The sequence below is a fragment of the Ptiloglossa arizonensis genome, chromosome 4, assembly GCF_051014685.1.
Source record: "Ptiloglossa arizonensis isolate GNS036 chromosome 4, iyPtiAriz1_principal, whole genome shotgun sequence".
Taxonomy (NCBI): domain Eukaryota; kingdom Metazoa; phylum Arthropoda; class Insecta; order Hymenoptera; family Colletidae; genus Ptiloglossa; species Ptiloglossa arizonensis.
This window is the reverse complement of record NC_135051.1, coordinates 24,359,197-24,379,544: the sequence shown is the minus strand read 5'-3', so window position 1 is coordinate 24,379,544 and position 20,348 is coordinate 24,359,197. Positions and strand designations below refer to the sequence as shown.

At 40.7% G+C, this 20,348-nt stretch overlaps 3 protein-coding genes across 4 annotated transcripts; 1 reads left to right on the top strand and 2 right to left on the bottom strand.

Annotated features, from left to right (window-relative positions):
* Positions 1–9,670: 9,670 nt before the first annotated feature.
* Positions 9,671–13,796, bottom strand: LOC143145436 (cdc42 homolog). Of its 2 annotated transcripts, none has more exons than XM_076308813.1 (5): positions 13,481–13,796; positions 12,829–13,028; positions 12,639–12,748; positions 12,342–12,539; positions 9,671–12,259 (listed from the first exon to the last, which is right to left on the bottom strand). In XM_076308813.1, exons 2-5 carry the CDS (start codon positions 13,004–13,006, stop codon positions 12,170–12,172), a joined length of 576 nt encoding a protein of 191 aa, XP_076164928.1. In that variant the 5' UTR covers positions 13,007–13,028; positions 13,481–13,796; the 3' UTR covers positions 9,671–12,169. The 2 variants fall into 2 exon arrangements, with proteins under 2 accessions (XP_076164928.1, XP_076164927.1); XM_076308812.1 differs by having other exon boundaries at positions 12,829–13,037; positions 13,481–13,793.
* Positions 13,797–14,008: 212 nt separating this feature from the next.
* LOC143145655 (AKT-interacting protein) lies at positions 14,009–15,839 on the bottom strand. Its single transcript, XM_076309230.1, has 7 exons — positions 15,700–15,839; positions 15,425–15,606; positions 15,280–15,344; positions 14,933–15,033; positions 14,672–14,859; positions 14,425–14,593; positions 14,009–14,356 (listed from the first exon to the last, which is right to left on the bottom strand). The coding sequence occupies exons 1-7, from the start codon at positions 15,712–15,714 to the stop codon at positions 14,273–14,275; spliced, it is 804 nt and encodes a 267-aa protein (XP_076165345.1). The 5' UTR covers positions 15,715–15,839; the 3' UTR covers positions 14,009–14,272.
* A 411-nt stretch (positions 15,840–16,250) lies between these two features.
* Positions 16,251–20,323, top strand: Wdfy2 (WD repeat and FYVE domain containing 2). Its single transcript, XM_076310377.1, has 7 exons — positions 16,251–16,565; positions 16,721–16,862; positions 16,935–17,140; positions 17,250–17,489; positions 17,562–17,700; positions 17,787–17,986; positions 18,065–20,323. The coding sequence occupies exons 1-7, from the start codon at positions 16,405–16,407 to the stop codon at positions 18,201–18,203; spliced, it is 1,227 nt and encodes a 408-aa protein (XP_076166492.1). The 5' UTR covers positions 16,251–16,404; the 3' UTR covers positions 18,204–20,323.
* The last annotated feature ends 25 nt before the right edge of the window (positions 20,324–20,348 follow it).

Here is a 20,348-nt window from a genome sequence, read left to right as displayed (position 1 = left end):
TAAACCCTTCGGTCCCGCGAGATCCTTTAAGGTGGCCGATCCGCGTAATAGAGAAATGATTTGATTAAAATGTAAAGGAGGTACGGACCTTCTGTTTGCGCATTTCACGGTTCGCCTGTAAAAAGCACGGGGCCACCCGTTAGACAGATGGCAGTCGCCGCACTCAATGGCCTGAGAAATTGGATCGCGTTTTAACTCCCTTACGTTTTCAGCCCCGTGCTGCAGATAACCCGAGTTGCAACCGCCCGAACCTTCCCTACTACGTGCCTACCAAGACGTTCTCAATTCACCGTCAGATGGAACTGCGGAAAACTGCTGGAGACGGTCCTCTCGCCACCGTCGCGGCGTCCCCGATTTTTCCTCGTTGTTCGTGTGACTCGTGGATTCTTGCCTTCCCGTTTGCTCGACGAGAGAATTTTTCGCGACGAACGGGGACCGTCATCTGGACAAATTGCCGACAGAGGAGAATCGACGCGGTTGACCGGCAACTGGAGGCGAGCACGCACGCTTTAATCGCACGCAAAAGCGAGCGGAGGCAATCTTCTTTATGACGACGATCGGTGGGATCCCCCGGGGGATACGGCAATTTGTCCCGAAGAAACGGAGATCGCGCGGTCACTTGTGCGTGTTTACGCGTGCCACGGGCACGATCGACGCTTTGTTCGGCGCGCGGGTTACGTCGAAAACGTGGACACGGTTCAAGGAGGTTCGTCCTCGCCCGACGAAAGTTTCGATCGGGGTAACGATCCGTGCTCGTATCACCCGAGTCGAGTTGCGTTCAGCCTGCTGCGTCCCTCGGGTCTCTTTCGACCCGTTTATGCATTGTTTTTCTAGAATTGAAACTATCGTAATGGACGAGACTGTATTACCTGGGTCCTCCCGTTGTATCGTAAGGTTAGGAACACGGTTGCCGCATATACGGGGCATCTTTGGTCCAAACTTGGGCATAGTCAAATGCAAGGTAGTTTTAAGGTTAAACCATGGTATTCTCGGGTCTCTTTCAACCCGTTTATACATGGTGTTTCTATAAGTGAAACTACAATAATGGACAAGACTGTATTATCTGGGTCCTTTCGTTGTATCATAAGGTTAGCAACACGGTTGCCACGCATTCGGGACATCTTTGACCTGAACATGTGCATAGTCAAATGCAAGGTCGTTTTAAGGTTAAATTACGGCAGGATAAACATCCTTGTTACTGTTAAAGAACAAAGTTTCAGGTTCTGAAGGATCTAGTCCGTAATGATTCGAATACGATGGAAGGTGTAGTCTATCCCAAACCCCTTGGCAGATGTGCCTAGTAGAAGGTAGTGCACTTGGCCCAAGCATCCATAAACACTATTCTTTAGGCAACTAGAAGAATCACAAATGACCAATTTTATCAAAGTTTCAGGTCTCTTTTCTGTGATGATTCGAATACGATGAAAGGTGTAGTCTGTCCCAAACCCCTTGGCAGATGTGCCTAGTAGAAGGTAGTGCACTTGGCCCAGGCACTCTTAAACACTATTCTTTAGGGAACTAAAGAAAGCACAAATGACCAATTTGATCAAAGTTGTCCGTTACACACGGACGTGTCAACATTTCATCCTTGTAACTCTGAATCGGGTCCGTAAAAAGTCCAAGATCGAAACACTGCAATCGTTCAGAAACCTAACATTCCGAGACTATTGTCATCGGTGCAGACAGTGCAATATCTCCTTTTAACATCTAATATATTTACGCAAAATCTCGAGTCGATCGTACCATCAGTACCCCGAGCTACCAACGTCGACGAGTTCTGTGAATCGTCGTTTCCCTTATTCGCGAAGAATCGGGCGACGAGAGAGCGCTGGCGGCTGAAATTCAGCGACGAATCAAAATGGCGTAGCGTGCTCATCGGTAATACGGCGAGGGGGGTGGTGTGTGGGGCGTTAGGGGGGCTCAGGTGGGGTGGTTTCCATCGTGCTCGCGAACTCGAGTCCGCGTATAACCGAATGGTCAATTGTCGTAAAGTCCGACGGCGTATACCCCGCGGGGAGTCCAATGGGTAAAACCGGAGTACCGTACGAGCATACTAAACACTCGTGGCTGGACGGCCCCCGGTAGCAACAACGGTGGCGGTTAACAGCGACAGCGATATCCCCTGCCAATGCCGTTCCTACCGGCGATCTAATGCTCGACCGTGTCAGTACGCTGTCGACTTTAGTGGTTTTAGCCCCGATAGCGTGGATGCTCTGAATAGTGGCTCCTCGTATTGCGTTCTAATCGAATGGAACCGTTCCCGTCCTCCTTCTTCCTCCCTCGCGCGTAGGTTAGTCCTCCACCGTCCCGCTCGCGTCCTTCCCGCTGATCTCTAGCAACGGCCACCCCACCGTGGAAAGTAAAACCGAGAAAAGACGGGAATGGGCGTGAAAGGGTAGAGGTGGGAAGGGTGACACCGTGCGGGGAAATAAAGAGGAAGAACGCGAACGGGAACGCGATCGCGAACAGCGTGGGTGGACAATACCAAGTTCTCGAGAGCAGAAGGTGATACGGAGGCACGGTCGAACGATCGTCGACGAGACTGGTAGGGATGAACCGGACTTCTGGTGGGAGCTCGGATACACCGGGACGGGTGGGGGAAGCAGCTATCGGCCGCGCGGTGGGGATACCGATGAACACCGAGAGGAGGACCGAGGGGGCCAAAGGGTGAGGTGGGGAGCGAGCCAGAGGGTAGACGGAGGGGGTCGAGGAACAAACCTGGTGGCAGCAATCACCGTGAGTGGGCGACACGCGCTTCTCTTCTCTTGGGTTATCAGCCTGATGAGCCACTCTCCGACTCGATTCGTTCGTGCTCGTGTTTGTGCCCGTGTCCGTGTCCCGCGCTACCACTTCGACGGGACTTGCAACGAGGGATGGAGAGTTTATCACCAGACCCCCGGTTCCCTCTTTCCTACGTGGTATACGTGTATACTACGTAATCGAGCGCCGACTCGCGATCCGAGTGGCCACTTCCGGGGAAAATCTCACGACAGCTAACGCGTGTACCGCCTCTCGTCGCCTCTCCTCGGGATTCGTGACCTTTTTTTCAAACCTTTACCCGTTACGTCTTAATACGCCGCGGCGTCCGTGCCACCATTAATCTTTAACGGCGGGACGCATCCGATACAACGCGCGGGTACACTTCCGTTGCGAACTCTTTAACACCACGGACTCGGGGCGCTGCGTTCGGTGCTGGGGGTCCCACCGGGACGAAATTTTCTCGACGAACGTGTCGTCTAGGGCGGAACGAGTCGGGGAGCTTGTAGGAGGAAATCGTATCGATGGACGTATCCGTTACAAAAAACAAACTTTCATTATTTTTCTTATCGACGCAATCAGTGATCCGAAAGGGACTTCCCCAACAACCCAATAACTGGGTTTGTAGATTCGTTTAGTGGGTATTGGAGGTATTATGGCATAAATGTGGACTTTGATAGAACTTGGGTTAGGTGGATTCGAGGAAACGATTTTGAAATATTTCGATTACGGAAAATTGAAATTTGAAGTTGAATTTCGAGAAATTTTTACCATATAAATGTTCACTCTCTAGAGATTCGAATACTGAGCCAAGTTGGCCATTGAAATATCTAGATACTAAGAATAAGTTGACCGCCAAAGATTAGAGGTTAGAGTTATAACCTATAGAGTTATTATAGAGTGTAGAGATAGTTATAGAGTGTAGAGTTATTATAGAGTGTAGAGATAGTTATAGAGTGTAGAGATAGTTATAGAGTGTAGAGTTAGTATAGAGTGTAGAGTTAGTATAGAGTGTAGAGTGTAGAGTTAGTATAGAGTGTAGAGTTAGTATAGAGTGTAGAGTTAGTATAAAGTGTAGAGTGTAGAGTTAGTATAGAGTGTAGAGTTAGTATAGAGTGTAGAGTTAGTATAGAGTGTAGAGTTAGTATAGAGTGTAGAGTTAGTACATATAGAGTTATAAAGGTATAGTGTTAGGGTTGTTCGGAAAGCCATTTCGTTTTCCAAAATGGAGACTGTATAATTTAATAAAATGTTTATACGCTCTGAAAAAATCGTGTTTCATTTTTACCAAAAATATCATTATTCGGTCTCTCCAATGGAAAAACAACGGACAATATTCGAAATAAGTGTTACATTTTTTTTTTTTTTTTAAGAATCGTTGAACAATCTAATAATTCTTGTTCGATGTTTTAATAGTCCACGACGAGTCGATTTTAACGCTTCCCATCGTTTCTACCCGCGCTAACCTTAAAATTAGAACAGTGTTTCACACAACTATTTCAGACTCCGAGTTATGATACTTATTCCGGAATGGAGTTCGAAAAGGAAGTTTCGAAAGCTGGTCAGGCGGTTAAAGTACCAATTCGGAAACTGTTAAAGCATCTATTTGACAATTAAGTTCTTAATAAATTTACCACGTTACCGTAATGATATTTCATCCGTCCGGTATTAGATATCCGTTTCCGAGAATCGTTCCGTATCTAGTCGTCGTTGATACCCGACCGTCACCCGAAACCCGTCGCGACGACGCTCGAAGCGTTGAAGCGCCCGTGTGTCTTTCCGTGGGCGCAAGAAAACAGAAACGACGACGGCGAGTTTTCCGACTGGTCCACGCATTACCCCCATGGGGCGCGTAACTACGCTACTTACGCTAAACGTCTGCTCGGAGTTTCGCCATATGACGCTACCGATCGGGTAAGCCCGGTTACCGAGGGGCTGGTAATGACGCCAAGGGACGCAATGTCGCCTCTGCGACATGCGGTAGCATCGTATAGACAGACACCGAAACAATTTGTATTAAAATGAGCGTTGCCCCTTCCCCACCGTCGCTCAACGCCGTCGAACGATATTCTAAAAAATGAGAAAGCACCGCTATGCGTCGGAAGAGGGCGGTGACACCGACAAAGAAACTTCGTTCTACGAATCGAACGTCTTTATCGGGAATCCGAGGGGGATACGTGAAAATTGACACCGTGAAACGAGACAAAGGAACGAGTGAGATCGTTTCGCGACGGTGGCCGCGTCCGTCGGTATCCCACGATTACCGGAATCGATCGATTTCGCTTTATTAATTTCCACGCGTGAACTTCCACGGTATTCGGGCTCGTGCGTGACACGCATCGGCTTTAACGGCGAGCGATGAAAATCCATTCGCGAGTTTTCGCGCGCGTTCGGGTCCCGTCGGCACCGTGTCGTCGTATCCGCGCGACTGCCGTCGGCATCGTGGAACTCACCGAACGTTCGTTAGCCTTTTGCTCGCCGATCGGTCAAGATCGGATGCGTCGAGGCATGCTCGCCCCCCCGCGGGGTTTTGCTTCCATCGAAAATCCAGATCTGGTTGGCGACGACTACAACAACGACGACGAGGAAGACGACGACGACCAGTTCGTTGTCAGCCCGGGCTTGTTGCACGTGTGTGCGTACTGTTGTAAAAGACGGAAGAGCGAGAGAGGTCCACGAGGCGACGCGACGCGACGCACGCGTGTACGCGCGATCGCCAACGGTGATCAATCACCTTCAAACTGTGGTCGTACAATGCATGTCGTGCCACCAGAATCCGGCCCGCTTCAAGAGAGAGCCATTGTTGCCACCCACGTCGCCTCTCGACTTCTGCTTGCTTACCACTGACCGGTGCATTCTAGTTTCCGTGAATGTTCGAAAGATCGAATACCGACCACCACCACCACCGGCGTCGCCGCCGCGTACCACGAATTTTACCGATGATCCCGGCTCTCGATAATTTCTCCCACTGGTACCGCGAGGGGGCGCTGTTAAACGACTCTGAAATAATATCGTGGAATCCGTGCGCGTACACGCGGACCACGATCGCCGTAAATCGACGGCCGACCGAAATCCAAAGTTCGGATAAGACGGTATAAATACGTGGAAAACGTTCCCGCGAGGGTTCCACCCTAACCTCTCCAGCGGTGTACGCGCGGGGGTTATTCCATGCGCGAAACGAGGATCGGGAGACGAATTTTAAAGGTTTCGGGTCAGTTCGAAACGAGGAGAATGGACATCGTAAAACCGGAAACGAATACGTGGACTCGGTGCGTGGATACGCGTTTTATCCGACTCGGATCGTCTTCGGGGAAATTTCGTTCGAAAGTTCTGTCTGTGTGTGTGCGTGGGGAGGGAGGGGAGGGGGAGTGAAATTCCGTCCCTTTATCTCGTGGAATCGTCGAGAGGCTGTGTGTTCCTCGCGTGGAAAAAAGATGGCGGACTAGAGACCGGTGTGGGTAAACTTGTAACGAACACGAGCGAGATTACGCGTAATCTCGACGCGACCGTTGTACAAATGCGTGTCGTAGCGTATAAATATTCGGGCTCTGCATAATTTCACGTCGCGAGCGACAGGCTAAGAGCTGTCCCGATCCCGAGTATCAGCGTCTGGTTTTAGTTTAAAACTAGATCCCGAGCGCTGATTCTTAACGCGCAACTATGTCCGCCGGGTGGAAAGAAAGGTAAGCGACGCGTGCCACTTATCCATCGTGTTATCGCCCGTAACCATGGCTGGCTAGATACCAGAAGTCGACCACTCGAACACGTCGGGACAGTTTTTCGGTCGACGCAGCCTCGCGTTTGCACGCTCCTCCTCTCGAGCCGACGGAAATATCACAATTCGGTCTGGTTGGCGAGTAGCGAACGAATACGTCGATTCCACGGACCGTGGATCGCGCAACGAAATTGGATTTTCTTAACGTTACGCGCGCCACATTTTCCAACGATCGTTTCAAAAATCAAGAGATAAAATTCTAAAATTATCGGGTCGTTCGGAAAGTCGTTTCGTTTTTTTTTTTTATGAAAATGAAATATGATTTTTTCAGAGTGTATAAACATTTTATTAAATTATATATTCTCCATTTTGGTTTATATAATTTCGTTTCTTTTTTTTTGTGAAAATTAAACACGATTTTTTTAGACTGTATAAACATTTTATTAAATTACATATTCTCCATTTTAGAAAACGTAATAACTTTTCGAACAACCAAATAAAATTTTGAAAAAATTTAGATTTAGTATCGTGTGCCAGAGCCCAGAGAAAACGATCAGAGTGTAACAAGGAAGAAAAAGTGAAGAAAATTGAAAAAATTAAGTGTAAATCCTAGATTTAAGAATAATCATTATTTGACCACGCATTACGATATTAAAAATAAGCGTTAAATTATTTTTTCAGAATCGTATGCAAAGACTCAAAAATTCATTGCAAAAGGAAACAGTATAAAATAATATTTATGGTAATATTTACGACAACATTTACAGTAAAATTTCGGATCACGATGGTGGAACGTTTAGCGAAGTTCCGTTTTCGAACGCCGACACTTTTTGCGACCACGATCGCTTTTTTCCCTCGTTATTGTATATTTCCGCGTGTTATTCAGGGGGGTCAGTGCCGCGTTGATAAAAATTATTGTTATTCAGTACCGGCGTCGGTTGCCAATAACGGGGACAAAAACGCGCGGCAATTTTGCAAGGGTCTCGATCGATGAACAATTGTACTCGAGCGAGGAAATTGCCCCTCGCGGCGCTCTATTGAGGCGGATGGTACGAAAGCTCGCGGCGCGGCTCGGTAGTCGGTAGCCGGTACGATTTTCAATAAACGGGGCGCCGCGCACTACCGCGGTATTCCAATTTGTATAGGAGCGGCGCGCGAGAAAATTTCAAGACGAGCAACACCTTCCACGCGGGTAACGCGTTTCCGCAGACCGCAGGCGCCGATGTATCGTCTCGACAAATTTGCACGCAATTGAGTATTCGCGTGCGGACGAGTAATTACGACCGCCACGCACGTCATTTACCATTCGCGAGAATTATCATTCGCAGCCAGTGCGCGTCCGCGGCTAACACGATCACTCGTACGCGACGAGTAACGCGCGGATTCCACCGAGAAAACGCGTCGACGAGTCCGGGTAAGATTTCCGATTGAAACATCGATCTTCTCCTTTCCCGTTCTCGCGTGGATCGGGGCCTCGAAAGCGTGGAAAATATTCCCGACGATTCGAGATATCGGCGATGCTCGCGAATCGTAACGGTCAATTTTCAAATTCGGTGTTTCGAAAGCGTAGATTGAGGTTAGAAGTTCGCGCGAGTAACAATTTTATCGGAGAGAGCATCGGGCGTTTTGTTGAAAAATATTTCACTTTTTGAGTAGCGTAAATGGGACCGACGGACGTTCGGGAGTGAAGGTAAGACACGCGAGAATGCTGGGAATATTATAACTGGAAATATAGGTAGCGTAAACGAACGTAATAACTCGAATAAATGTAGATACGACGATCGAAAGAACGAACTCACGCGTACGTGACAGCGGCCGATAACCGCTGGCTCGAGTAATCGCGGATACGTGACCACGGCCATGAGAGTCTTAACCTGTACGATCTGAACTACGAGTCGTACTCGTAATTGTCGATTTCGGGCAATTTTAGGTCACGATTTGTATTCGTATGCATCGAGCGCGAAAATATTACGATTGCAATCGTAATATTATTACTCTCATCTTGCGTACAACGAGGTGAAATATTATCGAAAATCGCCGAATCGGTGTCACAATTCGTTCGTAGTACACGAAGGCTGAATCGATTAATACTCAAGGATCGATCGCCACCTATTCGTGGGTCTCCGAAGCAAAACGAATAAACTATATTCTTACCTTTTCGAGAATAGGGATACGCGAGCTGAAAATGCACGGAGTCCGATCGCGCCAGTCTGGGTCGAGAAGGACGATAGCTTCTAAAAAAATGTCGTCGAAACAGCGAGCAGGACTCGAGAGGATCTCGCAATAGAATCTCCAAGAATCGATGGTATCTCGAGAGGTCCGGCGATGCCGGTGCCGGGGAGCACCCCCTCGATGACTACGACACAGATCTCGCGCCATTAGTCAGCCGAGCGGTGGTACCGAAGCCAGCATAAAACAGCATAAACACAGCGGAGAAACGGTGCTAGCGCGAACGAGCGCGGCGGACGAGCACGGACGGGCACGGACGAGCGCGGCCGCCCATCGTGCGTGGGACACCGCGTAAAAATGAGTTGTGTCAACGTGCGGCTCAAGGCCCCCCGCGCGGTTGCCACCAGGTGGTCAACTTGTTTTATAATACGCGCCTCTTCGTATACGGGCTTCTACGTGCCCATCTTTTTCCACGTGCTTCGGAATTACACGTACGCGCCAACATCGAGCCCCGTTCGTTGCACTCGATCGACCGTCGAACGTTACGCGATTACGCGCACAATCCGTATCGAAGCTCCCGAACTCGCGTGAATTTTTCTCCCCGCGGAACCGAATGGGAGAAACGAACAAATTCGTGTGCCGTACGTGTACGATTCTCTCGCGAAATCACGGAACACCGTAGCTATACCGACAGTAACGACAATCCATTTTAGGTCGTACGTTCTGCACTATCGACTCGATATCGATCGATGGTTCGATCGACACGGCAAATATTATTATTGGTCAGCACGGAAACCCGCGTACTTATCGATTGCTCATCGATTCGACGGAGTCAAATGAAGCTCGAGCGCTTTACGACGAAGTCGAACAACTATCGATCGAGCGACCAATATCCACGGGACGCTATTGGTCACGTGTATTATTTACGGAAAGGGTCGATCATCGGTCGATGCCTCGGCTCGAAGGGAGGGGATTGTGTTGTTTTCGTTTCGGGCCACGATGGCGTCCTTCGTGACAGTAATCGCTAAATCGTTTGTGTATTTATTTTATTGATGCCCTTAGCGACAATTGTAACTTTCCTTGGAACGATCTTTCGCTGTGTACAGAACGAATTGCCGAACACGGTAACGTGTCTTTCGTTTCATTTTCCGGATCGTTGGTCCGATACTAACGAGGAACAATTGCAAGGCGTTCAACGTCGATTTGTACGACGCTTCACGTACCCGTGGTGCCGACGAGATTAATAAACATTTCTATTTTTAGTCGCGATGACTCGAATATAAGCGACGAAAGCGCCCCGCGTGGTTGAAAAAAAAAAAGAGAAAAAAACAATCCGCCCGAACACCGCACGATGGTTCCTCGTAAGACTAATTGCTACGGTAATCGACGGGGGTCGCTATCGCGTTCGTATCGAGAGGAAAGCTCACGTCTGGCGGCGCATACCTGAGCCCCGTTTCTCGTGGATGCGAGAATCGATTCGAGATGATTAGCGATAATGTCAAGGGAGTTCAGAGGCACGTCCGTGATGAGTCCGTGACCGGCGTACCTTCTGTGTCGGCGTGGTTAAACCGCTCCAGTACGCCGATACGTAACCACGAATCCACCTAATTGAAGTAACCACAAGGCGCAACCCGCTACGTTATACGGCGATGCAATCGAAGAAACCGAATGGTGGGCGAAAGAGAAATGGCTAGGGGTGGGGAGGGACGAGCGAGCAGGTGAACGAGACCAGAAGAAGGAAGACGAAGGAAAACGGAAAAGGGGAACAGGAGTGAAGAAAGAGGACCGCACGAACCACGGTGAGCAAACTACGTCGACGATGCTCCATTGGATCGTCAAATGACTGCCTCCTGTTTCTGTCTCTCGGCACCCTGCATTTCCGTTCGCACGTGCCGATTCGAGCGGAGAATGCCAAGTGTACCGAGTACCTTGCACTTACGAGATCCCCCTCACCCCCACCCCCGTTACTTTCTAAACGCAAGAGGAAACAATGGCACCGGACGGGAGAACTGAAAGGTAACTCCCGAGATCAATTTTAACGTAAAACACAACGAAAGAAGGATTCTTCTTTATGCATAGTATAAATATATTTATGTGAATATTCTTCGTTATACGGTTGTGTCTACATATCGTAACACGTACAATGCTACTAAATGCCACCTCTCTTAACCGAACACAAAGTGTACCGGTCGATCGTTGATCTTTTTTTTCTTCGCGATAACTCGCTCTCGCCTAACCTACGCAATGACGATCGAAGTGTGAACGAAATCGTCCGATCGTTACCGAAATGTGTTGCGCTTCGAATATTTATCCTCCCTTGCACGTAATCCAGTATACGTAACAGTTAATGTAAATTCGTGAAAAAACATTAGGCGTTGAATTTTCATTTACCGAATAATACGATGATCGTTCAATAAATAATACATAATTATCCAAGTACTGGAGAACAAGCTCGTTTGCTCGTTGTATTATTCATACGAGACCTATTTTAAGGCGTACAGCGCGGCTGATTGCCACCAATAAATTCATTCGTTGAAATTCTTACAAAGTATAAATGCTTGTTATTTCTCAACCCCCCCTCCCCTCTCCTGTCCTCGTATTGTTTTAATTCGTCGTGTCAATGTAGACCGTGACAAACGCTGATATGTACAAAATCAGATGTGGAAAGTCTTTAAAACCAACGCGCTTCTGTGGAAACATTCTGCGTGACATAGCTGCCATTTAGAATTTTTCGAATCCTATTGGTAGTGCACGCTCGACAATATTTGCAACTCTGTCCAATGAAAAGAGATGTTAGTATCGTTTTCATTCGTTTCGTTATATGCAAACAGAAATATTAGTATCTAAATAATGTATCTATGATATATTGTAAGTCTATACATTAATCGCAATATTTTTAATACTGGTCTCGCTCGAAACAAGTACTTCAATCCAGTATGTTGAAAAGGAACACTTTGATCTCTTTTCTCCAGAAAGTTTGATTCCTTAAAGATTTAAAGAATATTTTACATTACGACCCCTTTATCGGTAAATAGACGAAGCATGAAAAAAATTAGTAATTGATAGCACCAATTATTTTTAACAGAGGTAACAAAGAAAATTTTAGACGATACAGATCTCTTGGATAAAATTTATAAAAATAAGCAACTCTCGTGGTGCATGGAAATTTTCGAAGCAACGATTAAAACGTTAACAAATTTTTGTGCAAAACGCTCTGAGAAATATATTCGACCGCGTTGAAGAAACTCTCATAAAGCCGATCCAAAAGTTGAATTCACGTTGCGTGGAATGTGGTCATGATTAAGTGGTAATGCAGAAGTAAATCGATTGATATTGTCGCGCTGATATTAGCGGCTTTTAACGTATCTCCAAAGTTGAACATTTCTTTTTCAAAAAGGAACCATGTAAGCACAGTTTGAAATTTTCTAACAGTGCTTTATACTACGTATTAAACTTGCCGCTCGCCATTGTTATGCATAACATTGTTTCCCTTTCGGACATGCATCGCTCCCAAAATAAATACTCATTTTACAATAGCGTACACTTCCTCTTCTTTACTGGCTCAGGGGGTTCGAGTGCAGCCAAGATAGCTTCGTCGAATACGTTCTTTAAACCTTTCTGCAACGTTAAATATTGCATATAGTTATCTGAAAATATCATAAAGAAAACTGAAAAGATTACACAACTCATAGTACGTTACCTGCGTAAGAGCACTGCACTCAACGTATTTCACTGCTTTTAGTTCTTTGGCGAGCTTTTCCCCCTGCTCTGCCGATATCGGTTTTTGCTTATTTTTTGCCAACTTTTCTATAGTGGCAACATCGTCTCTCAAATCAATTTGAGTACCAACTAGCAAAAATGGGGTCCTCTGACAATGATGTGTTATTTCAGGCACCCACTAAAATAAAATGCATACATCAACAATGCTTTTCTACCCCCATACAGATTAGATTTCATTTCTTGCATTCTGGTAATGAATGTTTTTGATAATACATACCTTTTCTTTAACATTTTCAAACGACGATGGTGATACTACTGAGAAACAAACAAGAAATACATCCGTTTGTGGATAACTTAAGGGTCTCAGTCTGTCATAATCTTCCTGACCTGTAACATAATATAACAATCAATATTTTATTCTTACCACAAGAAATTAAATATTAACATAAATTTAAATTGATTCTTACCAGCAGTATCAAATAATCCCAATGTATATGGGTCACCACCTATCATTACTGTGACTGCATAATTGTCAAAAACTGTAGGTACATACTCGGATGGAAACTTATTTGTAGTGTATGAAATCAACAGACACGTTTTACCTACAGCTCCATCTCCTACTACGACGCACTTTATTGTCTGCATATTGATATTCTATATACTTTACCTGAAACAACTGTATGGAATACATTAATTCTTATTTTTAAAATGAAACAAATGGAAATAAATACGAAAGAAAGTTTGATTTAATAATATGCACAATATGTCAATATAGCTTTGTAACAGCAAATAAAATAAACTCATTTATTTAACTACTTGAATATTTTGTAAGTAGTCGAAACATTAATTGACATTTTTAATATTTATATTTTACGCAAAATATTTAAATTAAATGCGATTTCTTTTATAAGTTATATGCGAGCTTACTCCGCCCTTAACCTACAAGTACGTAACCAATTTCTTCGCACGGGGAGATTACAATATTTAAGATTTATTATTCTTTTTTTTAAAAATATATGTCTCGCATTATTTATCATATTCCTTTGAAAGTTACTACGCTATTATTATTTAAAAAGGGGAAGCACATTAACTAGTCAAACGTGTAAATAAGATAATTACCTACAACTGTATGTCTGTCATTAAAGGTTAAAATCGTAGCGCATAATCTTAAAATGTAGCAAACAAATGGTTTGAGATATTTCGAAACAAAATAAAAAAGAGTGTAAACAACATCTAACACTCCGGCACGATATATTTCTTGGCACTTCACATTTATCTCGAGATATGCATTTCCCTTGACGGATACTGATTCACTAAGCTTGCCGTACACACCTAAAACCTAGTACGCATGGTAGCAAATGTTACGAAAAATACCTAGTGTTAGACGAAATTTATAATAGATAAAAAACTAAAAACAAAAGTGAAAGTAATAAACTACTAATGAGTTTGTCTCGTCTTATCAATTAAATGCATTGATCGCTAAGATCACTATAAATCAATTAAAATAATTTCATGAACATAACGACTTAAAAAACACTAACATGAATTTCCGTACGTATCGCAGTTAGCAGTGTTGCCAACATTTTCTGATAACATTTTATTACCCTATTACTTTCTTAATATTTATTTGAAAAAAATGCTCATTCATATTGTATATAATAATCAATAAATTAATGATTATATTTTCAAATTAGTAAAATACAAGAGTATTATCGATGGTTACTGGACATTTCCCCATACTAAACTACAGTAACCAGAAGTAATTTAGAATTTGTCATTTTCTGCTACTACAAAAATATGTATTAAGATATAAGATATATTCCCTGCATCAGTAATGTATATGTACAGTTCTTTCATCTCTTAAGGACGTATGAAGTTTCATTATTGCATTTTATATGTTATAGTTGCTCATTATCTTGCTTCAGGCTTTGAAAATGGTTGAACAGAGCCCGGTTGCACCCAGGATAAACCCAATGCTTTGTTTTCTTCTTCCTCCTAAATCATATAAAATTATATTTTCACTAAAAAATTTTGTCAATAATTCGCCAAATAAGTTTTTGTACCTTGGGTTCATAAATTTCTCGCTTAATGGAGTCATGGAGTTCACTGATGTATGGACCAAAAGCTATGTAATGAGGATCATCTACTGTAGGTGGATTATAAACTTTGTTTAAACTTTCCCGCACACAGTTTTTTACACGTTCTCGAAAGTCTTCAAAGTTGTTTTCCAATCTATAATGTACAAACAATGTACCATACAAGAAAATCAAGTTCAAACTTACAAATATAATTCATAATTTATGTACTTACAATATAGATGCTTCTTGATTTACAGGATACATTTTAGTATCTACTTTAGTGAGTATTTTTGTTATAAATTGTACTAATTGCCAAACTCTATTGCTTTTTCTCCATTCAGGAAATCCCCATGATGTGTACAACTCTCCAGACTCAGGATCAATTAAAGGATGAAAAACTGGAGTTTGAAATATGATTTTCTAAAATTGTTTTAACATGTGTTAAAACTAGTTCTAAAATGAATATATTATACATTAAAAAGGAAAGTCTTACAGGACACTCTGCATCTGGAAAATTTTGTGGTAATGTAATAGTAAATCTGAAGATACCTCCTTGGTAGATTCCTTGTCGAACAAATTGTACACCAAACCATACTAGCACAAAATAAATTTGTTATTTAATTCAATAAATGCTCATTGCGGTCGTGTATACAAGAAAATGTGGCAAACAATAAATCATGCACATATTTACATGAAAACCATTATATTAGACGAAGTCTGGACAAGCAAGACCTAAGAATCAATTGTTATTTGACTTAAACAATTCAAATGTATAACCTTTTACACACATGAAGTCCATAAAAAAAAAAGAAATTTATTTTTATTAAATATGTTACTTACACAAGGAATTTTGTGCAGAAGGTATAACATAAACACCTTTTAAGTCTTGAGAACATAACATATTGCTATGAAAAAGGAAAATGAAGAAACAGGTTTTATATTTAGTAAAAATACTTTTGCAATGTTATTTATTAAAGTAGCTTACTATTCGGATAGAATATTATATTCTTGTAGATAAACTGCATAATCCTTATTGGATTGTGAAACAGTTGGTCTATCAATCATTTTTACAGACATACTCAATTGAGAATCTCCATTAGTATTCAAAGGTAACAGTTTCCTAAACGAACCTTGTCTCTTTAAATCATCATCTTTATTACTGTCAGTCTAATATCGAAAAAAAACATTATTATAGTTTATTATTTCAATGAATCTTTTTAAACAAAAAAAATCGTTGAATTACTGCTTTTTATTTGATACCTTTATTCCTGACATAGTGGTATTATTAATAGAAAATAGTTTATCAACTGTTACCGATGTTAATAATCTTAAATAATGTAAAAACTTTCCATGCTGACAATTTTTGACAGACTTAGTGACATAAACTACAACAAGAATCGTTGCTGAGAACACAGACGATGTATTAGATAGATCTACTATCTTGTGAATGTTCGTATTACAAAAACTAAAGTACCGACCTCTGTTGAAAATCTTTTTTCTTCGCATGACAAATAATATATCAATAAATTATCGATCAAAGAATTATATAGGAAATATTAAATAATATTTCATTCTTTACAATTGCATATAAAATAAATTCTAAAATTATGAATTATTCTATTGGAAAGTTTTAAATTGCTTTGTACTATATGATCTAATTCTGTATCTCGTCTACGGCTAGAACTCCACCGAGTCGTGGGAGAGAAAGTTTTATTAAATGTCCGATCTATTTTGTACCTTGTTTGTGTTTCTACGATAGTGTAACAGTTGATAAAGAAGAACTGGAAAAGGAAGGCAAAGAAGATTCGTAACAAATAACGTACACGCAACGCCGACAGGTTCTCCACTATCTCTTAAAAAATCAGTCCTTCCGTCTTCTTAACGTATATAAACTCTGATTAACATCGAAGTCTGACAACTGTCAAATGACAAGCCCACTTCAAAGATTACGTTCCAAAGACTGAAATGGCAGCAGAGATAAAACCCGCTCCAGGAGTAAACCATGATAAATTCAGCACAAGCCGCAAACCCGTGCTTTTATCAAAATTGGAAGGATGCAATGATGATGTTAATGCAGCAATTATTATACCGCGGGAAGAAGGTGTAATTAGTGTTTGTGATGACAGGTAGATAGGGAAAATTTAATTAAGTATTTAAATCTTATTTGACTTAAATATACATTCAAGTGATGAGGTCGCACTTTTCTTTTAAGTACTTTGTATTTTTAGAATGAAATTTAATGTATTTGTTATGTGATTCATTCTGTTGCACTTCTTCACAGAACTGTTAGAGTATGGTTAAAACGTGATTCTGGCCAGTACTGGCCTAGCGTTTGTCAATATATGGCTGCTGGTGCAACATCAATGCATTATTGTGTAGAGACTAGGCAACTATTTGTTGGTTTGGAAAATGGAACTATAAATGTATGTATTATACAGGTACAACTATCAATATTTTCATTAATTCAAAGTACATATGTTAGATACTACTTTTAGGAATTTATTTTGGAACAAGATTATAACCGAATGACTGCTATGCGTGAATATTCTGCACATCAGGCAAGAGTTACAGGTGTTATATTTGCAGCAAATTGTGAATGGGTTTTAAGTGTAGGTCGAGATAAAATGTTTCAACTGTATTGTTCAGAAACTGGTCAAAAGTTAGGATCATATCAGACAGATGCATGGTACACTGCACTGCAGTATCCTTTTTAATGGCAAATCATTAATAATATATTTCATTGCCAGAACTTTGTAGTTTATATGAAGTCACTTGTAATTGATATTAATGTGTCTCCTTAACTCGCACAGATTTGATGCACAATCAAAACATGCATTTGTTGGTGATTATTCTGGACAAATAGCAATGTTAAAATTAGATACTAATGGTGTTACACTAATCACAACATTAAAAGCACATACAGGAAGTATTCATACTTTAGCATGGGATTGCGAAAAACAACTTCTGTTTTCTGGAAGTTTTGATCAGAATATCATAGTATGGGATATTGGAGGAAGACAAGGTACAGCATATGAACTCCAAGGACATCAGTAAGCAATTTTATCTATTACAAATGTTTTTAATTGAATTTATCCTGTATAGTATTATGTACAATTTTACAGCAACAAAGTAACAGCATTGTGTTATGCAAGTAATGATCGTGTGTTACTGTCTGGAGGAGAAGATGGAGTAATAGTTTGTTGGGATATGGCTGCAAATAGAAAAGAAACAGCAGGATGGGTAGAGTCTGATACATGCCAAGTATGTGGTTATGAAATTACAAATATTTTAATCATTTTTCTTTTAAATCATCTTATATGTATTAATACCAAAATAAATAAATGTAGGCTTGTGGAAGACCGTTTTTCTGGAATATTAAAGCAATGATGGATCAACGACAATTAGGTTTGAGACAACATCATTGCCGCCATTGTGGTCGCGCATTATGTGGACGATGTACGTCTCAACGAATACCAATACCTTCAATGGGTTTTGAATTTGAAGTTAGGGTTTGTGATCCATGCCACATTCAACTTAAAGTCGCAAAGTGAGTACTGATACTTGATTATGTAAAAAGTGGAACGCGTCGAGTAAACATATTATTTATTTCATGTATGTTATTTAGTCAAACATCTTTAGCATCCTTCCATGATGCAAAACATAATGTCGTCGGAATGGATCTTGATGCTCCCAGGCGAAGATTATTAACGATTGGTCAAGATCGTCTTATTAAAATTTGGGACATCTCCGCCCTTCTTCAGTGAACTTCCAAATATGTTTGTTTACAAGTAACGAAACTAATCAAATCATAAGATATAAGGGAAAATATTGTCATATTTCAATGTAAAAGTGTACTATCCAGAGCCTATTTTTGTGACCATCAAATCAGTTTGTTTGATTACAACCAAATGGGTTTTTTTATATCGCAGTTTGCTTCTTATAGAAAATTCTAAAATAATAGATCGTTCTATGAAACTAAAATAGTATATCTATGAAATTATAAACAAATTTTTGATTTGCAAGCATTTTTTATTTTTGGCAAGTAAGAAAAAAACAACATACTTGTTAAACAAGTAGTAAGTTTTAGTACATACATTTTTTAATATTTCTTATTTAGTGCAATCATATTTGAAAACGACCAAAGTACGAATCAGTACATAATATTCGGGTTTCTAATCCAATTATCTTTATTATTACGTCAGAATAAATCCGAAACGATTACTCTTTTGTTTCATTAAAGTTGACATAGACGACGGTAGTTGCGAATAGGTTGTTTGTGTTGCAAAAGAGAGAAAGTTACAATGATTAAAAAATAGATCATATTGCATGGCATTTTAAGCAATTCCCACTTTCAATTACAAAAATTGAACATAATTTTGCTTTTGTTTAGTTTGCGAGCTATTGAAAATGTACAAAATTTCGTTGTCCTCTAGAAGAATTATTCTCCTACAGTGCTTGCATAAAATATGATTAATTCTTTATTCTTAGAATATATTAATCGGCTAATTATACTGCAAAATTCTTAAAATTATTGCGAATATTAATGTCAGAATATTATTAATAATTTGTTATAAAGTGTCGACAAAAAAATAAATTATGTGATATTTTTGGGGAACCATTCAAAATATTTAAATGGTAATTTATTGAAACATTGAGAAGTTATATGTAACATAAGTCACTATAGCTCCTAGTCGTTCTATTTGTTGTGCTCCTAACTGTTGAGTATTATAATTTTTTACCAGCAAACAAGGAAACATCCCATCTGAAAGGCTGGTTAACTTTTCGATATCCATCGATTTTTCCAAACATATTAGAATAGGTACAGGTTATGCAAAAGTAACAAGTATTACACAATGGGCATAAAATATCCTTAAAACATGAAAGGATTTTGAGTTATGAAAATGCAGTCATATGCTTTCGTTATAAATTCCCTTAAATTTGTTTAAGCAATATTATTAAAATACAATAATAATACGCTTCCATAAAAACAGCATACATGATTAAAATAAAGGTTTTATACATATTATATCATAATGAGGAAACGCAATTCAATTTTTTATTTTGTCTTCTTTACTTCTGCTTCAATTCTATATGATACTAGTGTGCATATCTTGTACCTGAAAATGCACGTAATTACTACATTGGAACGGTATACCAAATAATATTGATTTCTTCACCATAACTTACAATAAAAGCAGTTGCCGTAAGAGAAATTGCATTTGTTATCTGAATATACTAAAAGGTATAAAAACAAACCGATTCTGCATTTTAAATTTATCGATGGAAGAATATTATTTATACAAACATGTCTATTACAGTAAATTCGTCTGCATCCTTGAATGTAACTATCCCATATGTTTTTAGAATTATTTATAAAATTCTTGCATATTATAGATATTTTAGGTCTTATTATTACGATCATAATTATTATTAACAACCTTCACTTAACGTGACGCTTTTGCCGTTGCTTCTAGGACTATCATCGACAACAATGCAGCGTGATATTATATTATAACTTTAGTACAGAACCAATTGAAATATTCGTAAAAGATAGGTCGTTGGAATTAAAATATTATTCTCGTTACATTTAAAAAAAATCGTGTTTATATATAAAACTGATTTTATGCAACTGTTGAATCGCAACGCGCGTAACATTGCAGATGTTATTGCTCCTGGAATTTTCACTATTTCGCGTATCAATGTGTATATTATAAGTTATGGAAATCGCAATACGTGCATGTGTAACGTTCATGTGGAATTCGTACGAAATGAAAATATATTTTCAATGTAAACGATTCGTTTGCCTGTCTCAATCGAATACGTATGTAAATAAATGCGACGAATACTGTAATACTAAATGTGTGAAAGAAAATGCAAGAAATTTGATCACACTCTACTTGCGCAAAAAC

Excerpts from the sequence above, each read along its gene's own strand:
- LOC143145436 (XM_076308813.1), bottom strand. The coding sequence starts at position 13,006 with ATGCAGACAATAAAGTGCGTCGTAGTAGGAGATGGAGCTGTAGGTAAA. Across the intron at positions 12,749-12,828 it reads GGGATTATTTGATACTGCTG|GTCAGGAAGATTATGACAGA; the intron begins GTAAGAATCAAT and ends ATTATGTTACAG. Across the intron at positions 12,260-12,341 it reads AGTGCAGTGCTCTTACGCAG|AAAGGTTTAAAGAACGTATT; the intron begins GTAACGTACTAT and ends TTAACGTTGCAG.
- LOC143145655 (XM_076309230.1), bottom strand. Across the intron at positions 15,034-15,279 it reads TTCTGCACAAAATTCCTTGT|TATGGTTTGGTGTACAATTT; the intron begins GTAAGTAACATA and ends ATTTTGTGCTAG. Across the intron at positions 14,860-14,932 it reads TTCCAGATGCAGAGTGTCCT|AAAATCATATTTCAAACTCC; the intron begins GTAAGACTTTCC and ends AAACAATTTTAG.
- Wdfy2 (XM_076310377.1), top strand. The coding sequence starts at position 16,405 with ATGGCAGCAGAGATAAAACCCGCTCCAGGAGTAAACCATGATAAATTC. Across the intron at positions 16,863-16,934 it reads TGGAAAATGGAACTATAAAT|GAATTTATTTTGGAACAAGA; the intron begins GTATGTATTATA and ends TACTACTTTTAG. Across the intron at positions 17,490-17,561 it reads TATGAACTCCAAGGACATCA|CAACAAAGTAACAGCATTGT; the intron begins GTAAGCAATTTT and ends ACAATTTTACAG.